The 25,738-nt window shown below is 39.8% G+C and overlaps 1 protein-coding gene across 1 annotated transcript in view; it reads left to right on the top strand.

Annotated features, from left to right (window-relative positions):
* The window catches only part of LAMA3 (laminin subunit alpha 3), a 262,122-nt gene that overhangs the window by 62,929 nt on the left and 173,455 nt on the right, over window positions 1-25,738 (top strand). The window contains 5 exon segments of the mRNA XM_037508729.2: window positions 13,941-14,058; window positions 14,767-14,885; window positions 15,996-16,166; window positions 21,943-22,034; window positions 25,108-25,223. Coding sequence (XP_037364626.1) covers window positions 13,941-14,058; window positions 14,767-14,885; window positions 15,996-16,166; window positions 21,943-22,034; window positions 25,108-25,223 — 616 coding nt within the window.

Below are 25,738 nucleotides of genomic sequence, written 5' to 3'. Positions count from 1 at the left end.
CAGTTTGCACTCCCACCAACAGTGCAGAAGAGTTCCTTTTCTCCACACCCTCGCCAACATTTGTTGTTGCTAGTTTTTTAATATGTGCCATTCTCACTGGTGTAAGATGTATCTCATGGTAGTTTTGATTTGCATTTCCCTGATGACAAGTGATGTTGAACATTTTTTCATATGCCTGTTGGCCATTTGCATTTCCTCTTCAGAGAAGTTTCTTTTAAGCTCTTCTGCCCATTTTTTGACTGGATTATTTTCTTTGTTGTTGTTGAGTCTCATCAGCTCTTTGCAGATTTTTGTGATCAGTCCTTATCATTAGTGTTGGGTGCAAAATGTTCTCCCAGTTGGTGGGTTCTCTTTGTTTTTGTTATTGTCTCTTTTGCTGTGCAAAAGCTCTTTAATTTGATATAGTCCCAGCTGTTTATCTTTGCCTTCACTATCACTGCTTTGGGTGATGTGTCTGTAAAGATGTCTTTGATGTGCAAATCACGTAGTGTTTCGCCTATATTTCCTTCTATATATTTTATGGTTTCAGGTCTTATGTCTAGTTCTTTAATCCATTTTGAGTTGATTTTTGTGTATGGTGTGAGGTGGTGGTCAAGCTTCATTCTTTTGCATGTAGCGACCCAGTTTCCCAGCACCATTTATTGAACAAACTTTCTTTGCTCCAATGCATAGTCTTTGCTCCTTTGTCAAAGATTAGTTGACCATAAATCTGTGGGTTTATTTCTGGATTTTCTATTCGATTCCATTGGTCTGTATGTCTGTTCTTGTTCCAATACCATGCAGTTTTGATGATTATGGCTTTGTAGTAGAGTTTGAAGTCTGGGAGTCTGATGCCTCCATTCCCTTCTTTTTTTTTCAGGAGAGCTTTGGCTATTCGGGGTTTTTGTGATTCCATATGAATTTCATCAATAATTTTTCTATTTCTTTGAAGAATGACATTGAAATTTTGATTGGAATAGCATTGAATCTGTATATTGCTTTTGGAAGGATGGCCATTTTAATAATGTTTATTCTTCCAATCCATGAGCAGGGGATGTCTCTCCATTTCTTTGTGTCTTCTTCTATTTCTTTTAACAGTGTTTTATAGTTTTCTTTGTATAGGTCCTTTACCTCTTTTGTTAGATTTATTCCCAAATATTTGATTTTTTTTGTTTCAATAACAAAAGGATGGTCTTTTCGATTTCTTCTTCTTCAGATTTATTGTTTGTGTATAGGAAGGCTACTGACTTTTGCGTGTTGATTTTGTATCCTGCCACTTTACTGAACTGATTGATGAGTTGAATTAGCTTTTCTGTGGATTTTGGGGTTCTCTATGTATAATATCATATCGTCTGCAAATAGTGATAGTTTGACTTCTTCTTTCCTATTTGGATTCCTTGGATGTCTTTCTCTTGTCTTATTGCCCTGGCTAGGACTTCCAGTATTATATTGAAAAGCAATGGTGAGAGTGGACATCCTTGTCTTGTTCCAGATCTTAATGGAATTGCTTTCAGCTTTTCACCATTGAGAATGATACTGGCTGTTGGCTTGTCATAGATGGCCTTTATGATGTTGAGGTATGTTCCTTGTATCCCAAGAACTTCAAGGCTTTTATCATGAAGGGTGTTGCACTTTGTCGAAAGCTTTCTCAGCATCTATTGATATTATCATATGGTTTTTATATTTCTTTTTGTTGATGTGTTGGATAACGTTGATTGATTTTCGGATGTTAAACCATCCTTGTGCCCCTGGAATGAATCCAACTTGGTCGTGGTGATTATCTTATGGATACATTGTTGGATTCTGATAGCTAAAATTTTATTGAGAGATTTTTGCATCAGTGTTCATTAGGGAGATTGGCCTGTAGTTTTCCTTTTTGTGTTGTCCTTGTTCGGTTTTGGTATTAGTGTAATGTTGGCTTCATAGAACGTGTTTGGTATTGTCCCTCCTTCTCAATTTTTTGGAAGAGTTTGTGAAGGATAGGCACTAATTCGTCTCTGAATGTTTGGTAGAATTCATTTGTAAATCCATCAGTCCTGGGCTTTTGTTTTTGGGGAGTTTTTGATTACCATTTCAATTTCGCTAATTGTAATTGGTCTGTTTAGGTGTTCTATTCTTCTTTATCTAGCTTTGGGTGATTGTAGAGTTGTAGGAATTTGTCCATCTCCTCTAGATTGTTAAACTTGTTTCCATATAACTGTTCATAGTAGTTACTGATTATTCTTTTGATTCTGCTGTGTCCGTTGTGATTTCTCCTCTTTCATTGATGATCCTGTTTATTTGTGCTTTCTCCCTTTTTCCTTTGTGAGCCTGGCTAGGGGTTTGTCTATTTTATTGATTTTTTCAAAGAACCAGCTCTTGGTTTCATTGATCTTTTGGATTGTTTTTTTAGTTTCAATTTCATTTATGCTTTGTTTATTATTTCTTTTCTTCTACTGGTTTTGGGTTTTTTGTTGTTCTTTTTCTAGATCTTTGAGCTTCGAGATTAGGTTGTTCTTTGCGTTCTTTCTTGTTTCTTGATGTGAGCTTCTATTGCTATATATTTTCCTCTTATTACTGCTTTTGCTGCATCCCATACATTTAGGATATTGGTGTCCTCCTTGTCGTTCAATTCAAAAAATTTTTTATTTCTTCTTTGATCTCCTCATTAGTCCAATGGTCTTCCAGTAGTGTGGTTTTAATCTCCATGAGGTAGGAAAGTCCTTGCCTTCTTTTTATGGTTATTTCTAGTTTGATGCCTTCATGGTCAGAAAAGATGGTTGATATGATTTCAATCTTGGTGTATCTGTTGATGTTTGTCTTGTGCCCCAGTATGTGATCGATCCTGGAGAATGATCCGTGTGCGCTTGAGAAAAATGTGTACTCCGTTTTTTTGGTTTAGTTTTATAGATGTCTGTTAAGCCCAATTGCTCTAGGTCTTTATTAGAGCTTTGGTTTCTTACTTATTTTTTGTCTTTGATCTATCCATTGTTGATAGTGGTGTGTTGAATCTCCCACTACGTATGTGTTTTCTCTGATGTCTGTTTTCAGAGAGACAACAGTTGTCTGATATATTTTGGTGCTCTTCGTTTGGTGAGTATATGTTAATGAGTGTTATTTCTTCTTGAAGTATTGTCCCCTTGATCATAATGTAGTGACCATTGGTCTCTTTTTATCTTTTGAGTTTGAAATCTGTTTATCTGATATAAGTATAGCTGTCCTGCTTTCTTTTTTGTCCATTTGCTTGTAGGATTGTTTTTCATCCTTTAACTTTTGAGCCTATTTTATCTTTTGTAGCAAATGTGTTTCCTGGAGACAGCAAAAGGTTGGTTTTGTTTCTTAATCCAGGCTGCCACTCTGTCTTTTTATTGAAGAGTTTAGTCCATTTACATTTAGAGTTAATATGATATGTTAACATCTGTATTTGCCATTGTGTTTGTCTTTCCTTTGATTTTATTTATTTATTCTTTTAATAACTTTTTTTTTTTTTGGCCTTCTTTCATTGTTATTCGTCGCTCTGAGTTCTGGCTTTAGAACTCCTTGTAGTATTTTTTGGAGTGGGGGTTTAGTTGCAATGAAATCCGGAGTTTCTGTTTGTCTGGAAGGTCCATATTCTTTCTTCAAAGAGGAAGGAAGCTTTGCGGGATAGAGTATTCTTGGTTGCATCTGTTTTCTTGGAGTCTGTTGACTAGTCCCTCCACTCTCTCCTTGCCCGTAGTGTTTCTTCGGAGAAGTCTGATGTCAGCCTGATTGGTTTTCCTTTGAATGTTATCTGTTCTTCCCTCTTGCCAGCTTCATTATTTTTTCCTTGTCCTGGATTCTTGGAGCTTTACTATTATGTGTCTTGCTGTATTTTCCTTTCGTCGTGGAAGTTTTGTGTTCTTCTTGCTTCTTGTATATCAATTTTCAGCTCCTTCTTCACATTTGGAAGTTCTCTTCAATTATCTCTTTGAATATTCTCTGTTCCTACATCTCTCTCCTCTCCTTCTGGTATTCCTATAACTCTTATATTTCCTTTCCTCATGGAGTCCGATAGTTCCCGAAGTCTTTTTCGTTCTTTTTCCTTCGTACTTCTCTTTCCTTCTCTGTTTTGGTTCTTTTTATCTGTGTCTTCAAGATTACTTATTCGTTCTTCCATTTCATCTATTCTGCTTTCATTGCTTTTCCCAGAATTCTTTAGTTCTTCCATTAATTCTTTGAACTCCTGCATTTCTTTTACTTCCCTCTTTAGGGACTCAATTTCTTTCTTCTGACCATTTTTCCCTCTCTAGGACTCAATTGCATTCTTCTGATCGTTGATTATTTTTCCTTATCATTGTTTTCCTATGACTTCTGTCAGTTTTTAATCACGGCAATTTTAAATTCTCTTTCTGGAAGGCTCAGAAATTCTTCCAAGTTATTGTCGTTGCAATCTGGGCTGGCTTTCTTTTTGTGGTGTGCTTTTTCTCTGAGAGTTGCTAGGTTTGTGGTTTTTCTCCTCCCTACTGTCTGTTTTCTAATTTGCCGTATGCGTTGGGACACTGTGTTGTTGGACTTGCCGGCATCTTGGGTGGGCTTCTCTTTCCCCTCTCCCAGCACCATTTATTGAACAAACTTTCTTTGCTCCAATGCATAGTCTTTGCTCCTTTGTCAAAGATTAGTTGACCATAAATCTGGGTTTATTTCTGGATTTTCTATTCGATTCCATTGGTCTGTATGTCTGTTCTTGTTCCAATACCATGCAGTTTTGATGATTACGGCTTTGTAGTATAGTTTGAAGTCTGGATGTGATGCCTCCATTTCCTTCTTTTTTTTTTCAGTAGAGCTTTGGCTATTCGGTTTTTGGTGATTCCATATGAATTTCATCAATAATTGTTCTATTTCTTTGAAGAATGCCATTGAGATTTTGATTGGAATAGCATTGAATCTGTATATTGCTTTTGGTAGGATGGCCATTTTAATAATGTTTATTCTTCCAATCCATGAGCAGGGGATGTCTTTCATTTCTTTGTGTCTTCTTCTATTTCTTTTAACAGTGTTTTATAGTTTTCTTTGTATAGGTCCTTTACCTCTTTTGTTAGATATTCCCAAATATTTGATTTTTTTTGTTTCGATAGTAAAAGGGGTGGTTTTTTTGATCTTCTTCTTCGATTTTATTGTTTGTGTATAGGAAGGCTACTGACTTTTGCGTGTTGATTTTGTATCCTGCCACTTTACTGAATTGATTGATGAGTTGAATTAGTTTTTCTGTGGAGATTTTGGGGTTCTCTATGTATATTATCATATCATCTGCAAATAGTGATAGTTTGACTTCTTCTTTTCCTATTTGGATTCCTTGGATGTCTTTCTCTTGTCTTATTGCTCTGGCTAGGACTTCCAGTATTATATTGAAAAGCAGTGGTGAGAGTGGACATCCCTCTTGTTCCAGATCTTAATGGAATTGCTTTCAGCTTTTCACCATGAGAATGATACTGGCTGTTGGCTTCTCATAGATGGCCTTTATGATGTTGAGGTATGTTCCTTGTATCCCAAGAATTTCAAGGGCTTTATCATGAATGGGTGTTGCACTTTGTCGAAAGCTTTCTCAGCATCTATTGATATTATCATATGGTTTTTATATTTCTTTTGTTGATGTGTGGATAACGTTGATTGATTTTCGGATTAAACCATCCTTGTGCCCCTGGAATGAATCCAACTGGTCGTGGTGAATTATCTTATGGATACATTGTTGGATTCTGATAGCTAAAATTTTATTGAGGATTTTTGCATCAGTGTTCATTAGGGAGATTGGCCTGTAGTTTTCCTTTTTTGTGTTGTCCTATTCGGTTTTGGTATTAGTGTAATATTGGCTTCATAGAACGTGTTTGGTATTGTCCCTTCCTTCTCAATTTTTGGAAGAGTTTGAAGGATAGGCACTAATTCGTCTCTGAATGTTTGGTAGAATTCATTTGTAAATCCATCAGGTCCTGGGCTTTTGTTTTGGGGGGTTTTTTAATTACCATTTCAATTTCGCTGCTTGTAATTGGTCTGTTTATTCTATTTCTTCTTTATCTAGCTTTGGGTAATTGTAGAGTTGTAGGAATTTGTCCATCTCCTCTAGATTGTTGAACTTTCCATATAACTGTTCATAGTAGTTGCTGATTATTCTTTTGATTTCTGCTGTGTCGTTGTGATTTCTCCTCTTTCATTTATGATTCTGTGTATTTGTGCTTTCTCCCTTTTTTCCTTTGTGAGCCTGGCTAGGGTTTGTCTATTTTATTGATTTTTTCAAAGACCAGCTCTTGTTTCATTGATCTTTTGGATTTTTTTTAGTTTCAATTTCATTTATTTCTGCTTTGTTTTTTATTATTTCTTTTTCTACTGGTTCTGGGGTTTTTTGTTGTTCTTTTTCTAGACTTTGAGCTTCGAGATTAGGTTGTTTTCTTTTTCTTCTTGTTTTTTGATGTGAGCTTCTTATTGCTATATATTTTCCTCTTATTACTGCTTTTGCTGCATCCCATACATTTAGGATATTGGTGTCCTCCTTGTCATTCAATTCAAAGAATTTTTTAATTTTTCTTTGATCTCCTCGTTAGTCCAGTGGTCTTCCAGTAGTGTGGCTTTTAATCTCCATGAGGTAGGATAGTTCCTTGCCTTCTTTTTTATGATTATTTCTAGTTTGAAGCCTTCGTGGTCAGAAAAGATGGTTGGTATGATTTCATCTTGGTGTATCTGTTGATGTTTGTCTTGTGCCCCAGTATGTGATCGATCCTGGAGAATGATCCGTGTGCGCTTGAGAAAAATGTGTACTCCGTTTTTTTTGGGTTTAGTTTTCTAGATGTCTGTAAGCCCAAATGCTCTAGGTCCTTATTTAGAGCTTTAGTTTCTTTACTTATTTTTTGTCTTGTTGATCTATCCATTGTTGATAGTGGTGTGTTGAAGTCTCCCACTACATATGTGTTTTCTCTGATGTCTGTTTCAGAGAGACAGCAGTTGTCTGATATATTTTGGTGCTCTTTCGTTTGGTGAGTATATGTTAATGAGTGTTATTTCTTCTTGAAGTATTGTCCCCTTAATCATAATGTAGTGACCATTGGGGTCTCTTTTTATTTTTTTGAGTTTGAAGTCTGTTTTATCTGATATAAGTATAGCTGTTCCTGCTTCTTTTTGGCCCATTTGCTTGTAGGATTGTTTTCCATCCTTTGACTTTGAGCCTATTTTTATCTTTGTAGCTAAATGTGTTTCCTGGAGACAGCAAAAGGTTGGGTTTTTTTCTTAATCCAGGCTGCAACTCTGTGTCTTTTTATTGAAGAGTTTAGTCCATTTACATTTAGAGTTAATATTGATATGTTAGCATCTGTATTTGCCATTATGTTTGTCTTTCCTTTGATTTTATTTATTTATTCTTTTAATAACTTTTTTTTTTTTTTTGGTCTTCTTTCGTTGTTATTCGTCCCTCTGAGGTTCTGGCTTTAGGATTCCTTGTAGTATTTTTTGGAGTGGGGTTTAGTTGCAATGAAATTCCGGAGTTTCTGTTTGTCTGGAAGGTCCATATTCTTTCTTCATGGAGGAAAGAGAGCTTTGCGGGATAGAGTATTCTTGGTTGGCATCTGTTTTCTTGGAGTCTGTTGACTATGTCCTCCACTCTCTCCTTGCCCGTAGTGTTTCTTCAGAGAAGTCTGATGTCAGCCTGATTGGTTTTCCTTTGAATGTTATCTGTTTCTTCCCTCTTGTCAGCTTCATTATTTTTTCCTTGTCCTGGATTCTTGGGAGCTTTACTATTATGTGTCTTGCTGTGTTTTTCCTTTCGTCGTGGAAATTTGATGTTCTTCTTGCTTCTTGTATATCAATTTTCAGCTCCTTCTTCTCATTGGGAATTTCTCTTCAATTATATCATGAATATTTTCTCTGTTCCTACATCTCTCTCCTCTCCTTCTGGAATTCCTATAACTCTTATATTTCCTTTCCTCATGGAGTCAGATAGTTCCCGAAGTCTTTCTTCATTCTTTTTCCTTCGTACTTCTCTTCCTTTTCTGTTTTGGTTCTTTTTATTTCTGTGTCTTCAAGATTACTTATTCGTTCTTCCATTTCATCTATTCTGCTTTCATTGCTTTTCCCAGAGTTCTTTAGTTCCTCCATTAATTCTTTGATCTCCTGCATTTCTCTTACTTCCCTCTTTAGGGACTCAATTTCCTTCTTCTGATCTATCACTTTTTTAATCATGGCAATTTTAAATTCTCTTTCTGGAAGGCTCAGAAGTTCTTCCAAGTTGCTGTCGTTGCAATCTGGGGAGTGGTTTTCTTTTTGTGGTGTGCTTCTTTCCTGAGGAGTTTTTAGGTTGCGTGTGGTTCTTCTACTCCCTACTGTCTGTTTTCTAATTTGTCGTATGCGTTGGGACACTGTGTTGCTCGGACTGACTGACATCTTGGGTGAACTTCTCCGCTCCCCTCTGGCTCTTCCAGGAGCCATCTCTGTCTTCTGGGGGAGCTTTCTGCTGGTTTTAGGCAGTTTTTACTGAAGAAATGTCCCTGTTCTCAAATGGCGAAGCGGGATGCAGTCCCTGCGCCTCCGGTTTCAGGCACACTCTTCTGCGCACCCGGTCTGCCCGGACGTGGGTGCCTGCTCCCTCTGTGGGCTCAGACTGCTGGTCGGAAGGGGCCTGGCGTGGAATAACTTCCCGGCTGGCCACTGGGTCCTCCAGAAACCTTCTGCCCTTTTCAAGCAGTCTTAAGAAACGTCCTGTTTTATAGGGTGTTAGTGACTTTTTTTTTTCCTGGTCGCTAGGTGGCGCCAGAGATCTCTCCTATTGTCCTTGGGGGCTGTTTTTCGCCTCCCCCCACCCCGTGGGACAGAGAACAGAGCGGGAATGGTAGGGTACACCTCAACAGCTTTGGGGTGCTGTGTCTGCCTTGTGCCCCACCGTCGTGGAGAACCCACGCCCCGAATTTTCGTGCCCCGGGTCTCAGTTCAAAGCCCTCAGTTCCAGGACGCGGGCTGTAGCCCAGTTCAGTGGCGCGGGAATGGCGCCTTTTGCACTGCTCCCGTGCCTGGGCGCCTGGTTCCTGCTCACTCAGGGAGGGACCTTCACCTCAGTGAGGACCTCCGTGCGTCTCCCCGCAAGCCTAGGTCGTCTCCCCGCAAGCCTAGGTCGCAGGCGCGGGGACCTGGGCAGCCGCGATCCAGGTCTGCACTTGCTTTTCAAGCTCCCGAGCGCGCCGCGTTTCCGTGCCAGCTTACCGGCAGCCCGGGCTGTGTGCGCGTCTCCGGGGTCTTTGTTCTTCTCTAATGGCGCCAGGAGCCATTCGCTCACCGCCGCGGCGGATCCTGCAGGGTTCGCCTCAGCTCCCGTTCACGGGGTGTGGTGGCTGCAATAGTTCCTTTCCACTCACAGTCCCGCTTGCCGCGTCGTTTGTTCTTGTGGGTCGTTTTGGTTTGTTGTTTCCTCCTCTCTGCCGGTCGGAGAGTGCCGCCTCTGTGGGCGGGGGAGGGGAGCAGGGTTCTGCGCTTCCCTCCCTTCTGGTCCTCTTTTATGGCCAGTTTCTTCTTCGGGCAGTTCGCTGGCGTCACCCGTTTATCTTCCGTGTCCCACTTCTCACTGGGACCTGCCGCTTTTCCTCCCTATTCACTTTTTTTAATGGGAGATCTTACTCGCAGCATCTCCTCGCCGCCATGTTGCTCCGCCCCCTTTCATCTTAAAGACTTTTGAAGTCAAAGTGCCTCATATACCACCTTTTATGATTATTATCTGCTTCATTAAAACATTATTCAAGGGCCTCTGCTGGTGGCGCAGTGGTTGAGCGCTGGGCTGCGAAGCTGCCAGCAGCCTCTGCAGCTCTGGTTCCATCCCCGGCTGCCAGGCGAGGGTCCCACATGGAGCGCAGACCTCTCCTGCTGTGCCCACTGCTCCCTTCAACAGTGTATTTCTTCAGTCTGCCTGTTCTGTTCCTCACTCTGGCTCTGGTGAGTTCTCTCACCCTCCCGCGCTTCTGACTGTATCCAGTGCTTGTATAAATAAATAAATAAATAAATCTTTTAAGATTGGAAAAAAAAAACATTATTCAAAATACTACTTTACATTTCTGGAATAAATGATCATGAACAATATTGAAACCACCGTTAATTTGCTCCAAGCGCACTTGGAGAAGGGGTTACAACTCAATCCTTTTTGGTCAATTTTTCCTCTGTATCTTTGATTCCCAAGTGTTGTTTCTCTGAAAATACATAACTTTGCCTTTGCTTTTCTGCTTCTCAGGATTCCATAGCTTGGCGCCTTTTACCTTCATAAGGGGCACACATGTACATTAGTGAATCTCAGGCAGCATGAATGCTTTGAAATATTTTGAATAAGCAGTGAACAAACAAAAGTAATTGATAAGCGTTTAACAGAAGGAGCCATTGAAAAGGCACATTATTTTAAATTATCAAACAGAAGGGGATAAATCCACACCTTTCCATTTAATGGGCTTGGGCCAGGCTGTGAACACACTTTGGAGGTCTTGAAGAGACAATTTAAATCTTCAAATCTCAGAAAGGATTTGCTGCAAAGCTGAAACACTTGGCAAAAATAGACTGCAAGTCACTCGATGGTGGGGGTGATGAGAAAACAGTCTGTCAGTGTAAAAGGACTCAGAGAAAATGAACTGCTGCTGCCAGCAGTCATGTGTGTGGAGGTACCTCAGAGACAAGTTCCTAAGATAAAAAGGGTCGCATTTTGAAGTGGAATGATGTCTTGGGTGACGGATGCTGCAGATGAGGTGGTGCAATTAGTGGGCTTATTAAATTAGGTCTGTGTGGCTGACTCATAGAGCAAGCAGAGGACACCCCTGGGCCCGTCTCCAGCTGCTGCTAGACTGGGGGTTTTTAACTGCTGTGCTGCTTCAAAGGGGTCACACATTATCTCAGAACAGGATGAAGTGAAACAAGGGAGGCTCCTGTCTGAGTCATGGAGGTGATTTTATTTTCTTGGATTTCCAATAGCAGAACCTGCAGCTTTGGCAAAACTGTACTCAAATAACCCTCGAGATGTATGCTAGCTTGTGGGCTTCCTATAATGAAATATTGGCATACTTGTAAGTGATGTCTGGAACTTTTCTGGCAACTATTTTCCCCAGGGTGGAACAGGTCAAACATTAAGTACCTATTAGGCTGTGTGGTATATAGTTCAGCATCAGTGAGTAGAAAAAGCACCAGCTCTGGACATTTACCCTGCAAGATTCAGGCATATTCCTTAACCCTCGAGGCCACATTTCTTCATCTGTAAAGTGGAGTTCATAAAATCCTACTTTCTATTGTGAGGTCTAAATGTGAGAATGTTTGTGAATTAGTTAAAATAGTACCTGAAACATAGCAATCAATAACTCATGAATTATTAAATGAATAGGTTTTTTGTGGGCGGGGAGAGGTAGACAGTGCTATGATTATAGGATTTTGATGGAAGAGGCTAAGAATGCTTTGAATGATTCCTGTATCAAAAATGTTTCATTTTTATTCTATCTTATATATCTAAAAACTCTTACGTGTGGTCTGAGAGAGGCTGCTCGAAAGATGACAAGGATGTGCAGTTTTAAAGGAAGTATGTTCTGATTTTCCAAACTGAGAGTTCTTAGATTTCTTATGAGTTCTTTCACCACATAGTAGTTGTATTTGTCTTTTGGAATAATTTCTCCTACCTTTAGATACTGCTTTATGGTTTTCAGAGTAATTCCTACTTTTTTTTTTCTCAATGAGGTTGAATCCTTTCCCCTTGAGAATTAGTAGACAAGCTGGAAGCATTAATCTGAATGCAAGTGGCAGTTTTTTGTTCGTTTTTTTTTTTTTTTTTTGATCAAAGACCAATGTTTGAGACAGAATTGACTGAATTTAGGATTTTCAGTAGTTGGTGTGGGGATTCTTCCACAGGCACATAAACATAGGGGCTTCTTGGAGCAAAGGGAATCTCTGTGACCAAGACAAGTGGTTCTCAAAGTGTGACTGAGAAGCCATGGGGGGGGGGTCCCCAGGAACTTTCAGGAGGTTCTCAAACTTTAAGGTCAACATGAAGCAGATTTCTGTCAGCTACGTTAACTAGATCAGTGTATCATAGCAGATTGTATGCAGAAGCAGACATGAAAATTCAGCTGTTTTCTATTTAAGGAAATTTAAAAATGTAAAGCAAAGCCATCATTTTCACTAAAATTTTTATGTTTGGGAAAACTTCATAATTTTTCATAAAAATATGGTATTTGTTAACAATTAATGAGTATAGTTTTATTTTTAATAGCATATATATTTAAATTTTCATCTGGTATATATTAATAGACATGACCCTACAAACAAAAGATTTTTGAAGTTCTCAATAATTTTTTAAGTGTAAAGAGCTCCTCAGACCAAAAAGTTTGAGAACCATTGTCCTAGATATTTTGACTTCTAGTACTGAGTTTGGAATATTTACATTAGCTAAGAGTTCTGAGTCTTGAAAAAAGGATGCTCACCATACTATTGTATATGAAAAATATGAAGGTAAAACTCCTTTATTCTTTCCCTATGAAATAAAAGGATCCCCAGGAGTCTGAGGACTGCCTCTCTCCCTACCTAGATGAGCTTGTTGTTCAAATGGCCCTGCTGGGTTTGCTGGGAGACATGGGGAGTCCTTTTCCAAAAGTCACTGCTGAATATGTCCTTTTGGGTCAGGGAGTGTGGAGTGGGTGTGGGGGAGTGGATATAGCCTTGCTCATGTTAACATAGATTTGTTTCACACCCTTGTGCATTGTCATACTGGACTCTGGGAAATATATAGGCTTTTAAGATTCAAAATTCAAGTCAGATACATTTTGAGAGAAGAGGGGAGTAGAATACAAGAATTCAGAGGAGGCATCTTGGAGTTGAAGAATGGGAAGATGAAGAAAGCAGGACTGAAATCCCACTTCTTCACTGTCGTACTCTTGCATTGTCTTAGCCATGGGCAAAAGAGTATGTGGGTGAACAAGAAAATTAATAGGAGGGAAGCAATCAGGAGAAGAGGAGACAAGAGGAGTGGTGCAGGAAAAGGAGGTTTGGCACCGCAGCAATCAGCCTTTGCAGGCTCAGCTCTGCAGCTGTGAGCCCTCCAAGACCTGGAGTCAGACCATGACTCCTGGGAGACACCCTGGCTGTACTATTGGCTCTTGGTCCTGGAAGGGCTTAGCACGCGGTGACTGTTGCTTGACATCAGATTTCACTGAATGTACAGACATCACACTGCCTGTAAGCTCTTTGAAATTCAAGGGCCTAGTGATTAAGGCATAACAAAAATGGAGATTAATGTATAGATTTGGTTGAGAAAGGTTTTGGTTTGAACGCATTATGCTTGAGAGGGTGTACCCAAGTAGAGATGGCCGATGGACAGTTTGAAATAGGGCTTTTTAACTTGGGAGAAATAGTGCTAGATGTAGGACCTCAGCAATCAGCTTCAAATAGAAATGATCAAAGCTGTGGGTAAATGAGGTGTTTATTTAAAACAATTATTTTTGCTGACATATAATTGGCATATAACATCATATTAGTTTTAGGTGTACAACTTAATGATTTGATATTTGTATCGGTTATAAATGACTGCTGTAATAAGCTTAGTTAATGTCCATTACCTCATGTAATGACAACCTTTTCTTGTAATGAGAACTATTTTTTTTTTAAGATTTATTTATACAAGAACCAGGGTACAGGCCAGAGGTGCGGAAGGGTGAGAGGATTCACCAGAGACAGAGCAGGGAACAGAACAGACAGACTGATGAAATACACTGCTGAGGGGAGCAGCAGGTGAGACAGGAGAGGTCTGCTGTGCCATGTGAGATTCTTGCTGGCTGGCCGGATCGAATCCGCGCTGCAGAGACTGCGGACAGCTTCACAGTGCAGCGCTCAACCACCTGCGCCACCAGGGAGCCCATGATAAGAACTTTTAAGATCTATCTTCTTAGGAACTTTCAAACATACAATGCAGTATTGTTAATCATAGTCACCATGCTGCACATGATGTAATATTAATGATTGTATCTGTTTTGTTTTCTCAGCTCTTCCACGTGGCCTATATTTTAATCAAATTTGCAAATTCTCCTCGCCCTGATCTTTGGGTCTTGGAAAGATCTGTAGACTTTGGGAACACCTACTCACCCTGGCAATATTTTGCCCGTAAGTAATCTTGCCTACCATGTTTAAGGGGCTTAAACTGCTTGCAGCAAATCAAGATTATGGATTTAATTAGAAACTTAGTGTTTCAGTATGGTTTGTTTGGGACTGGTCAGGTTTAACCTTCTGGGTTACCCTCAGAACATCCCCATTTCTCAAATGTGTCTGTACCAGTTCTAAGGACCACACGAAGAACTGAAGTTGAAATGTCTTTTTTGATATAGCAGCTCTCCCATTTTTTTGGGGGGATGCAGTATACCTATAACTGGGCCGTACATCCTGTCCTCTTCCTTTTATGAAGGATTAGGAACTAAATTCCATCTTTATGGACATCACCTACCTTGACCCAGTCATCTTCACTAATGAAGAATATCAGTGTCTATGGGCCTTATGGGGAATTGAGATGGACAGTAACAATCCTTACAAAGGCATGGGGTTTTCCATCAATGCTCCTTAGAGGGTCAGCTTGCATAATGAGGATTGAGGGTTTAGGACCACTTTTCGAGATACTGCTGTTGAAAGTCAAGTTGCCTGACATGACTTGGTGTTTTCTTTCATGAATTAAAACTTCAAGTTTTTGCATAAAAATCTTAAACCCTCCTCTGTTCTTTTCTTTTTTCTGTATTTTCTGACAGAAACATGATTTCTTTAGAGATTTACTTACAAGATGATAATATTTTATCTTATAATATGAAAATGTTCCCTTCCTAGATTCTAAAGCAGACTGTTTGGAGCAATTTGGGCGGGAGGCAAATAAAGTTATCACCCGAGATGATGATGTACTTTGTACGACTGATTATTCCCGGATCGTACCTTTAGAAAATGGTGAGGTAAGTAGATTTGGGAGGCTGTGAGAGGGAAGACACAGAAGTGACCATGAGGATGTCAGATTTTCCATCATTGTGAGGCTTGCATTTTTAAGGAGGTCTAACATAGGTCAAAATGGAAACCTGTCCTTGGGACAAACACTAAAGACCCACATCATGGACTTCCAGAGGAATTGGGTCAGAAATTCTATATGGCTTCTTGAATTCTCTCTAGGAAATCAGAATTTGGAATTAAAGATTCACAGTTCTTGAGATCTCCTTTCTGTGTGTTTAGAAAGTGGGGTGCTGGTGATTGAAGTAAAGACTCCTCCCACCAGTTCATAAGTTCATTATCTCCATAAGGGTGAGGAGATGAGGGGTGGGTGGCAGCATCAATCCCTTGTCCCTTTGGACAAGGTGGCATCTATTGGGGAGAAAATATTTGCTATCCCTTTAGGTTGCATTTGGCCCTGTGCAGTCAGCAGACTATGTGAATGAAGACTTGCGGAGAATCAGAGGACAGTTCGTGGAAATTATGAGGCCATAGCAAGCATAAAATAGCTCTCAAATAAACTTCTTTAAAGGGTGTAAGTTTCCCTTTTATAGACAGAGAGATCTTTCTTGAGCAGCTCTGTCCTGATTCTTCCAAAGATTAGTGCATAGTTCATATCACAGATGATTGGGATTTGGATTTTATCACCTTAAAACAAAACCTGGGTTTTGTACACAGTTTTTTGTCCTCTTCTTGCCAACTTTAATCCAGATACTTCCTTTATTCCTAATTTAGACTTTTTTAAATTACTTTAGATTTGGTTCTTTAATGCAACTTGACAAAAATGTTTTCTTACAGTTATAGATTTAACATTTTACTTTCAACATTTCATAGCACTAGTGTCCACAACTACACTGATTGTACAAAGATTTTGAAAATGAAATGAAAACATCTGAGAGCTCAGGTTTAAGGACAGATTGCCAGAATTCAGAGGGAAGATGCAATTAGCAGTGATATTTTTAGACATAAACAAGACCCATGACCACCTACAAATATCTGATGACTCAAAGAAACCAAAGGCTTTGGGGCATGTGAGTTATTTTTAGTTGCTTGCAGGTAAATTTTGTGTGTGGTACTCTTAGGTTGTGGTATCCTTGGTAAATGGCCGCCCAGGTACAAGAAACTTTACTTTCTCTAATACCCTGAGAGAGTTCACCCAGGCAACAAACATCCGCTTGCGTTTTCTCCGAACCAACACCCTTCTTGGCCACCTCATCTCCAAAGCACAGCGAGATCCAACTGTTACTCGGAGGGTAAGTGGTGTTTTTTAAGTGTCTGTGCAGTAGCTTTTCTTACTTTTTTGGTTATTAAATTAATTGCCTTGAACTCTTTCAAGGAATCTTTATAGCTGGTACTGGTGTAGGCATTGGAGTTCTTCTTTTTTTTTAACTTGCGTAGAAGAACTGGGGTATAGGCCAGAGATGCAGGGTGAGTAGGGGCAGGAGTGAGAGGATTCACCAGAGACAGAATGGGGAGCAGAACAGGCAGATTTCCTGAAATACACTGCTGAGGGGAGCAGTGGGTGAGACAGGAGGAGGTCTGCTGCGCCATGTGGGTTAGCTCTTTGACCAGGGATTGAATTCAGGCTGTTGTGGTGACAGTGCTGAGACTTAACTCCTAGCCACCAGGGAGGCCCCATAGGAGATATTCTTTTCTGAAAGACTGAATGTCATTTAGGAGTTTGGTTGTTGAAGAAAAATCACATTCAACGATCAAAGGTGGAACCTGGCAAGATGGTCGCAGAGTGAAGAAACCAGACTTGCCTCCTCCAAATATGTACAAACAAATTATATGTAAACAGAGACAATTATCCCTGAAGGATGACCAGATGCATAAAGAGGGATGACACAGTAAAGAGGGTAGGGAAAATTGAAATATTGCTGTTGGCATGATACTGGGCAGCTGCAATGCATGAGAGAGTAGAGGGCTATGGCATGGAGTCTCTCTATTGTTGATGGAAGGCCTCATGCCCACATTGAGAACTTTAGAATCAGGGGCTTTCCTGGAGAGAGGGGTGCAAATAGTGAGTATATAAGACCGAGGGTTCTAACTTTAGAGACTATAGGAGTAGGGGAGCAGAGGTCTGTGATAGAACCCTGGAGTAATAGGTGACATGCACAAAGGCAGAAATTATACAACTGGATAGCAACCATATACCCAGAGCCAGAGTGAGACCCCCCATAGCCCTAAACAGGGGAGCTGAAGGACTGTGAATAGTCTTGGTAGCTGCTGGTATTGGACCTCTGTAAGATGGTGACTATTGGCTTGAACTTGCAGCTCCAGTATTTGAGTGGGGAAGGCTGGAGTGGGGAAGGCTAGAGAAGCTCACCTCCGCCTTCATACAGACGAGGCTCTTTTCTATAACTTGTGACTTTCCCTAGCTGGGACCCAAAGTCAAGATAACAAATTAGGTTCACAATGCCATCAATTAGAATTTAGAGTATCTGGGCCTTAGCAATAGGAATAAACACCTTAGGACAATACTCTATACTTAAACAGAGAAGGGAACAAATCCTTGCTGGAACTCTATCTCAAACTTAGTCCTCTCCCATTGCTACACTTAATAAGAGAGGCCTATAGCGGAGGTAGACACCAAAATTATATAATGTAGAGGAGTCAAAAAGGAAATTAAAGCAGGAATTAAAATACCCGGAGAAGGAAATACATTTAACCACAAAAGATAAACACGGACTGAAAGTAAAAGGCTTGAAAACAATCCTACAAGCAAATGGACCAAAAGAAGGCAGGAAGAGCAATACTTATATCAGCTGAAGTAGACTTCAAATTAAAAAAAGAAAAAAGAGACATAGACGGACACTACATTATGATCAAGGGGACAATGCATCAGGAAGATATAACACTCATCAACATATACTCACCAAATGAAGGAGCACCAAAATATATTAGACAGTTATTATGAGCTCTGAAAACAGACATTAAAGAAAATATATATATAATGGGAGACTTCAACATTCCACTCTCACCAATGAACAGATCAATGAGACAAAAAATAAATAAAGACACTACAGCCCTAAATAAAGACATAGAATTCATGGACTTAACAGATATCTATAGGACACTGCACCCAAAAAAATCCGAGTACACATTTTTCTCAAGCGCACAGGGATCATTCTCCAGAATCAATCACATACTGGGCCACAAGACAAACATCAACAGATATATGAAGATCAAAATTATTCCAACTATTATAAAACACAGTTAAAAGAAATAGAAGAAGACACAAAGAAATGGAAAGACATCCCCTGCTCATAGATTGGAAGAATTAACATTATTAAAATGCCCATCCTACCAAAAGCAATATACAGATTCAACACTATTCCAATAAAAAATCTCAATGACATTCTTCAAAGAAATAGAACAAAAAACTGATGAAATTCATATGGAACCACAAAAAAAAAAAAAAAACCATGAATAGCCAAAGCCCTACTGATGAAAACAAAGGAGAAAGGAGGTATCACACTTCCAAACTTCAAGCTATACTATAAAGCCATAATAATTAAAACAGTTTGGTATTGGAACAAAAACAGACACACAGACCAATGGAACTGAATAGAGAGCCCAGAAATAAAACCACACTTATATGGACAACTGATCTTTGACAAAGGAGCAAAGAATATGCAATGGAACACAGTTTATTCAACAAATGGTGCTGAGAAAACTGGACCACCACATGCAAAAAAAAAAAAAAAAAAAGAAAAAGAAACTAGACCAATATCTTTCACCGTGCACAAAAATCAACTCAAAATGAATAAAAGAACTGCACATAAGACCTGAAACCATGAAATATATAGAAGAAAATATAAATAAAACACTACAAGACATACATCACAATAACATCTTTAAAGACTCATCACCCAAAGCAAAGAAAGTCAAGGAAAAGATAAACACCTGGGATTACATCAAACTGAAAATCTCTGCACAGCAAAAGAGACATTAACCAAAACAGAGAGACATGCCACTGATTGGGAAAAAATCTTTGCACCCCAGTCAACTGATAAGGGACCGATCACAAAGATATACAAAGAACTCACACTACTCAACAAAAACAAAATAAACAATCCAGTCAAGAAATGGGCAGAAGAACTTAAAAGACATTTCTCCAAAGAGGAAATGCAAATGGCCAACAGGCATATGAAAAAATGTTCAACATCCCTTATAATCAAGGAAATGCATATTAAAACCACATTGAGGGCCTTCCCTGGTGGCACAGCAGTTGAGCACAGGGCTGCGAGGCTGCCCGCAGCCCCCCCAAAAAAACCCACATTGAGATACTGCCTTATACCAGCAAGAATGGCACATATCAAAAAAACAAGCAACAACAAATGTTGGTGAGGATGTGGTGAAAAGGAACTCTCCTACATTGCTGGTGGGAGTGCAAACTGGTCCAACCACTATAGAAAGCTGTCTGGAGGTTCCTCAGTCTACTAAAAATGGAGCTACTATATGACCCGGCAATTCTGCTACTAAGGATCTACCTTAAGGACACAAAAACAGTGATTCAAAAGAACACCTGTACCCCTATGTTTATTGCAGCACTATTTACAATAGGTAAAGCCTGGAAACAACCAAAATGCCCAAAAATAGATGACTGGATCAAGAAGATGTGGTATATATACACAATGGAATATTATTCAGCAATCAAAAAAGATAAACTCATGCCATTTGCAGCAACGTGGATGGAGCTAGAAGGAATTATGCTCAGTGCAATAAGCCAGAAGGAAAAAGAAAAATATCAGATGGTTTCACTTATAGCAGGAATATAGGGGAACCAAATAAGACATCAGTGTAAAAAAAATAACAGCAATACAAAACATAGCAAAGCAAAAATGGACAATTATAAATCAGAGACATCCTGCAGGGGAGGAGGAGGGCGAGGGATCAGAGGGAGAGAGGGAGGAGCACAGGGGACTGAGGTGATGGTAACAGGTGCATTGGTGAAGGAAACTCTACGGTGACTACACCTGAGGGGGCAGGGAGGGGAAGCAAATATTGTTTAAAAATTAACAATGATGTAAAAGAAATCAATAAAAAAAATACCTGGAGACAAAAGAAAATGAGGACACATGCTATCAGTGTATATCTCTGTCTATCTATCATTTATCTATCTATCTATCTATCTATCTATCTATCTATCTATCTATCTATCTATCTATCTATCTATCTATCTGGTGTGTAGCCCCTCCTAGGTGCAGGAACCTGGGTAAAGCAACCTGGCAAACATAGAGGAGCTATAGCTACTAGTGAGTGCTAGCCCTCCATCACTCAGTTACTCCACCCCTCACTCTCAGCCAGACAGCAGTCATGTCTCCTGGATAGGATAAAGACCCCAAAACCTTTCTTCTCCTACCTTCTGATCTGCTCTCAGGGTCTTCCATTGGCTAAACCCACTGGGAAACCAGAGGGCAAGAGACCCCATTGTTGCAGCCCATCAAGTACATCCCAGGACAGAGGGCAGGACTGAGAATCGTGGCGGGTAGACCAACCCACCTTATAGAGTAATATCAGAGATCTGGGATTAAGAAGGGAAAGAGAAAAATAAGCTTTACTATAGTTTTGAAGATTTTCCAGAAAAAGTATTCATCTTGTATGAATGTGGCCTTGCTTCTGCATTTCCTTTGGCTCTCTGAGCTGCTATGGGTGGTGACTAAGAGTGGAATTTATAAGGGAGAGCTGGTTTTTGATAAACCTAGCTGGATTGAATTTCCATTCCTTCTCATTCCTCTGGGTGTTTTGGAACCTGGCCAGGAATAACTCTTACCACTTTTCCCTCCTTTAATTGTCTTTCTGTGGTTTGCAAGGTTTGTGCTTGGAAGTATGTTTATTTCTTTTCCCTTAGGAGAACATGGTTTTGTATGGAGTGCACCACATATATAATCTTGCCCCCTTCCCCAATCTAGTTTGCTTCTCTGGAATAGAATACCAGCTAGCTTCACACACATCAGGTGTGCTGCTGGGATAGGGGTTGTCTTTTCAAGTGCTACTCTCTTTTGTTGCTGCTGTCCTTAATGCATGTGTAGAGAGAAGCTTCCATGAGGATTGCTACAAAAGACTCTGAGTGTTAACTTGGCGCAGAAAGTTCTCTAATACTGAATTTTTCCATATGAACAAGAGGGTTGTTAATACTTTAATACTTGGTGAGATACTGCCAGGAAACGTAGACACCACAACTTTTGAAGAATAAATCAGAACTGAACCCCACCATAGCATGAATAGGGTGCTTTAAGATAACACTCTTAACCTACCACAACAAAAAAATAACAAAAACCCTCTTGTCCTTGTGAATGCATTCAGCAGGACCTCAATGAAAAAGATAATTCTACAGCCCCCATATTTCTTGTGGAATCCTGTGTATCCTCTGCCAAGTCTGAGAGTAAAGGAGATGGTAGCTGTTGCCACCAACTGTCACTAGTGTAAAGGCCTCCGCACAGGAGCAGGCCTTGTATATGACATGGCTCATTCATATTGTGGGCTGGTTTAGGGACTGTCCTCCCTGGGCCTGAGCTTGCTCTGCCTGACCTTTAAGAACTGGGACCTCTGTCTCTGTGGTCATTGCCAGTCTCAGTGTAAAGATTTTTTCCCTTCCCAGAACCTGCACATAGTAGGTACAAAATTTGAGGCACAAAAATTTAGTTTTTGTAAATAAATATATTCAATTTATAAAACTCAGATTTATATTTAAAAAAATTCCAATAACTAGGAAGCACTTAATCCTTTTCCAAAAGACTCTAGAATGTTATTCTTTCCCGAGGCAGTTTCCCTCTACACATTTACAGAACTTGATTTTTTAAAATGCACAACTTCCATAACATGTTATTAAACTTGACTGAGCGATGCATTTATTTTGAAAGACAAGTCACATTCAAATGTGACTCCCTTTTATGTTGAGGTAGGCTCAAGAGTAGAGGATAAAAAGGAAGCAAGGACAATACACATGTGAGTTAAAGCTAGGGAAGGAAAGTTTTTGTTACTGTTTTGTAAAACTGGCCTCTTCTGTTTTCTGTTATATAGTATTATTACAGCATAAAAGACATCAGTATTGGTGGACGGTGTGTTTGCAATGGCCATGCTGAGGTGTGCAGTGCAAACAATCCTGAAAAATTGTAAGTGCATTGTACAAATTTTTTTAACTTTGGTGTAAATAAGTCTAATGTCTCAGTGGATGTTTGCATCTCACTAATATTTCTGTTCCTGCCCTCAGCAGGAATGTCTCAACGTCAACAAATAGGTAATATGTGTCTCTTCTCCTTGGGCCCTACTCTTTCCTCCACATACCCCCACCAGCCCATAGCAGACATGGCTTATTAATATTAGCACTCTATGGGTGATCTGGAATGCAATCATCAAACCTTTCCCCCTTACTCCAGACAGTGCCCCAGGCATCCACAAATAGTTAATTAGAGTTGGCAAGAGAAGTAAAACTTGTTTTTGCTATCTCTGGATCTCTGGTCTAATGGCACCGGGAGTATGCATTTTCAAATCCTTTTTTTTTTTAATTGTAGTAAAAGACACATCATATAAAGTTTGCCATCTCAACCATTTTTAAGCGGCAGTGGTCTGAGTTAAATAGTTTTACATACATTCATATTGTGCAGTCAGTCTCCAAAACTCTTTTCGTTTTACAACATTGAAATTCTATACCCATTAAACAACTCCCCACTCCCCGCTCCCTGAGTTCCTCACAACCATACTCTACTTTCTGAGTTTACCTACATTAGGTATTTCCTTTAACTAGAATCACACAATATTTGTCTTTTCTTGTGAGCAGTTTATTTCACTTAGCGTAATGTCCTCCAGGTTCATCCTTGTTGAGGCATCTGCCAAAACTTTCTCCCTTTTAAAGGCTGAACAACATTTCATTATGAGTATATCACATTTTGCTTATCCATCCTTCTGTTGATGGACACTTAGGTTACTGCCACCTTTTGGTTATGGTGAAGATGTCGCTAAGAACATGTAAAAGGGTGCACGCTTTTTTGTTTTTAATTGAGGTAATTTCACATACAATAATGTGCATGAATTTCAGATTTAAGTGCTCAGCAGTTGTATAAACTCACATTACCACCACAATAAGGATACTTATAAGGGCTGGAAATTACTAGCTGTTAGATACAGTAATAATTTTCTTTCAACCATTTAGTCCAAGCCTACAATTCCCAGATTCAGGTTCATACATTTAGCTTCCCATTCAGGCTAAGGTATAGCTACCAACTTACATACTCCACTTTGAGGAGTTCTTCTCCCTGACCAGCAACAATCCCCAGTGTTCTCAGAATGCCTTCGGGAGTTAGGTGGCGTCATCTGAAATGTCAATTTGAATCCACCAAATGACAAGCAGGACTTGTTTATTAATAATCCATCATTTCTATATAGCTTCCTGGAGGGAAGGGTCCTACTATACAAGTTGTCAGGTCAGGAAAGTCCTGAATTGGAGAGAAAGAGGAGAGAAGGTCAGTCTAGTGAGTCTGAAAATGGTGCCATTTGGAAAAGGAGTTGAAGCCATCTGAGAGGGTCTGAACTTCCTACTTGGGAGAACTGCCCAACCCTGTTGACCCTGGGAGACCAGGAGGAGTTTTAAACTGAGTAGGTAATTGCTCCCAATATTTGCACGTGGAGTGGCCATCTCCCCATGCCTCTCTGAAAGGTGTAGTTTACCACCAGTCTACACTGCCTGCTTGCTGGTTGCTTCTGCACAACAGGCTGATCTGCACATGATTCGTAGAGACTTCTATGATGAGGGAAAAAATCTCATATTTAAGGGGATTCAGTGACTTAATGAAGGGCATCAGAAAAGTTAGTATAAATCAAGCAGAACACATGAAGAAGCAGAAGAGGACTTTAATCAAGTATGCTGACCTTGATGCATGGGTTGAGCACAGATTTAATTCTGAGCTTCCTAGCAGCTTCCTTTTTCAACTCAAAAAGAGAAACCTGCTCAGCTTCATCTTTCACTATGACTATAATCTAAAAAGTTGCTTAGGAGAAACTTGACACTAGGGTCAGATAAGGAATTTCCCTTAGTGTCAGGTGATGTTCATCATGAAGAGGATTCTCCAGTTAACATTTTCAACAATATTCTCACAGTAGATGTGAGGATGAGTTTTCTAGATGGGCCTGGACTTAAGTGTCAGAAAAAGCAATTATTTGGGGGTGCCAGTATCATTCAGACAAGTATCCTCCCCCCCTTTATTTTGTTATGCTCATGTAAATCTCCCGATGAGAGTTGTACAGAGCTGTTTGCTTGAGTGGGCAGACCCTTGTGGAACAACATCCTCTGAGATTGTGTTCGCAACTGTCTCTTGGATTTGGTGACTCTGTGCCTGACCCAAGACTGAGCAGGAAACCTGAGCAGATCTTTTGATAGACTACTCCAGATCAACACAGCTCAGTAAACTCAGCACTTGCTTGCTCATGTGTTCATTTATTGTGATATACAGTGGTGGGGAAAAAGAGCTGGGACTTTTTTTTTATTTTTAAAGATTTATTTATTTATTTGTTTGTTTGTTTATTTATACAAGCACTGGGCACAATCAGAAGCATGGGAGGGTGAGAGAATTCACCAGAGCCAGAGCGGGGAGCAGAGCAGGCAGAAGGACTGAAGTACACCGCTGAGGGGAGCAGCGGGCGGCAGGAGAGGTCTGCGCGCCATGCGGAACCCTCCTCTGGTGGCTGGGGAGCAGCCAGGGAGCAGCCGGGGATCGAACCGGCGTTGCAGAGGCTGTGGGCAGCTTCGCAACTCAGCGCTCAACCGCTGCGCCACCGGGGAGGCCCCAAGAGCTAGGACTTTTGAGTTAGACAAATGTCAATTTAGCCTCTGTCCTCTATCATCATTTGACATTTGACAAGTATTTTAACATCTCTGAATCTTAATGTCACCCTCTGTAAGATGGCGATAATAGGTTGAATGAAAGAGGACATTAAAATAATATATGCAAAGTGCTTTGTTATCTCAATTACTCAGTAAATGGTAAGTGGTACAAAGGGCAACCATGATGACTGTATGAGTGTGTTAGTTTTTAACACAGAAACTGATCTCTTCTTTTTGTGATATTGCAATTTACTCATTTATTTATTTTAGTTTTAAAAAATTTCTTACATCATTGTTCATTTTTGTACAATATTTCATTCCTCCCCTCTTAATTAAGACTTTCCAGTAACTGAGATTTGCTCCGACAGGTTTCGGTGTGAGTGCCAGCACCACACCTGTGGACAGACGTGTGATCACTGTTGTGTTGGGTACCACCAGAAGCACTGGCAGCCTGCCACACGGGAGCAGAGCCATGAGTGTGAAGGTGAGTGCTGGGGAGAGGGGCCTAGGCAATTTTCTTACCTAGTATGTTTATCTAGGGACTTGATTAAAGCAGAATTTTTGTAAAGTCTTGGAAAATTTGATCTAGGTGGAATGTAATGAATATAAATCGTGTCTAAGAAAAAGCTCGTTAATTTTTAAAAATTGGCTATGATGATAATCCTAAATGGGGTTTAAATTACATTTTCAAATTTCAGAAGTATTACATATATTGACAGAGAACTTGGATATTTTAAAAAGCAAAGTAAAAGCACCAAAATTTGTTTATTTTCTGAAGAGAACCACTCTACTATTTTGTCAGATATTTTTAGTGTTTTTTTCCACACATACTTTAAACACGTATGGTTGTATTATATATATACACAATTTTATATCCTGATCTTTTTGATTTGATATTTTATAGTATTTTCCCCATTTACTAAAAACTCTTTGACATCCTTTTTCATGCCACATAGTGTTTTCATTTGATGGATTACATATATCCAGCAAGTGCTTGCT

This window comes from Talpa occidentalis, unplaced genomic scaffold (assembly GCF_014898055.3).
Source record: "Talpa occidentalis isolate TD23 unplaced genomic scaffold, MPIMG_talOcc4v2.1 talOcc4.13, whole genome shotgun sequence".
Taxonomy (NCBI): Eukaryota; Metazoa; Chordata; class Mammalia; order Eulipotyphla; family Talpidae; genus Talpa; species Talpa occidentalis.
This window is presented reverse-complemented; position numbering and strand designations above follow the sequence as displayed.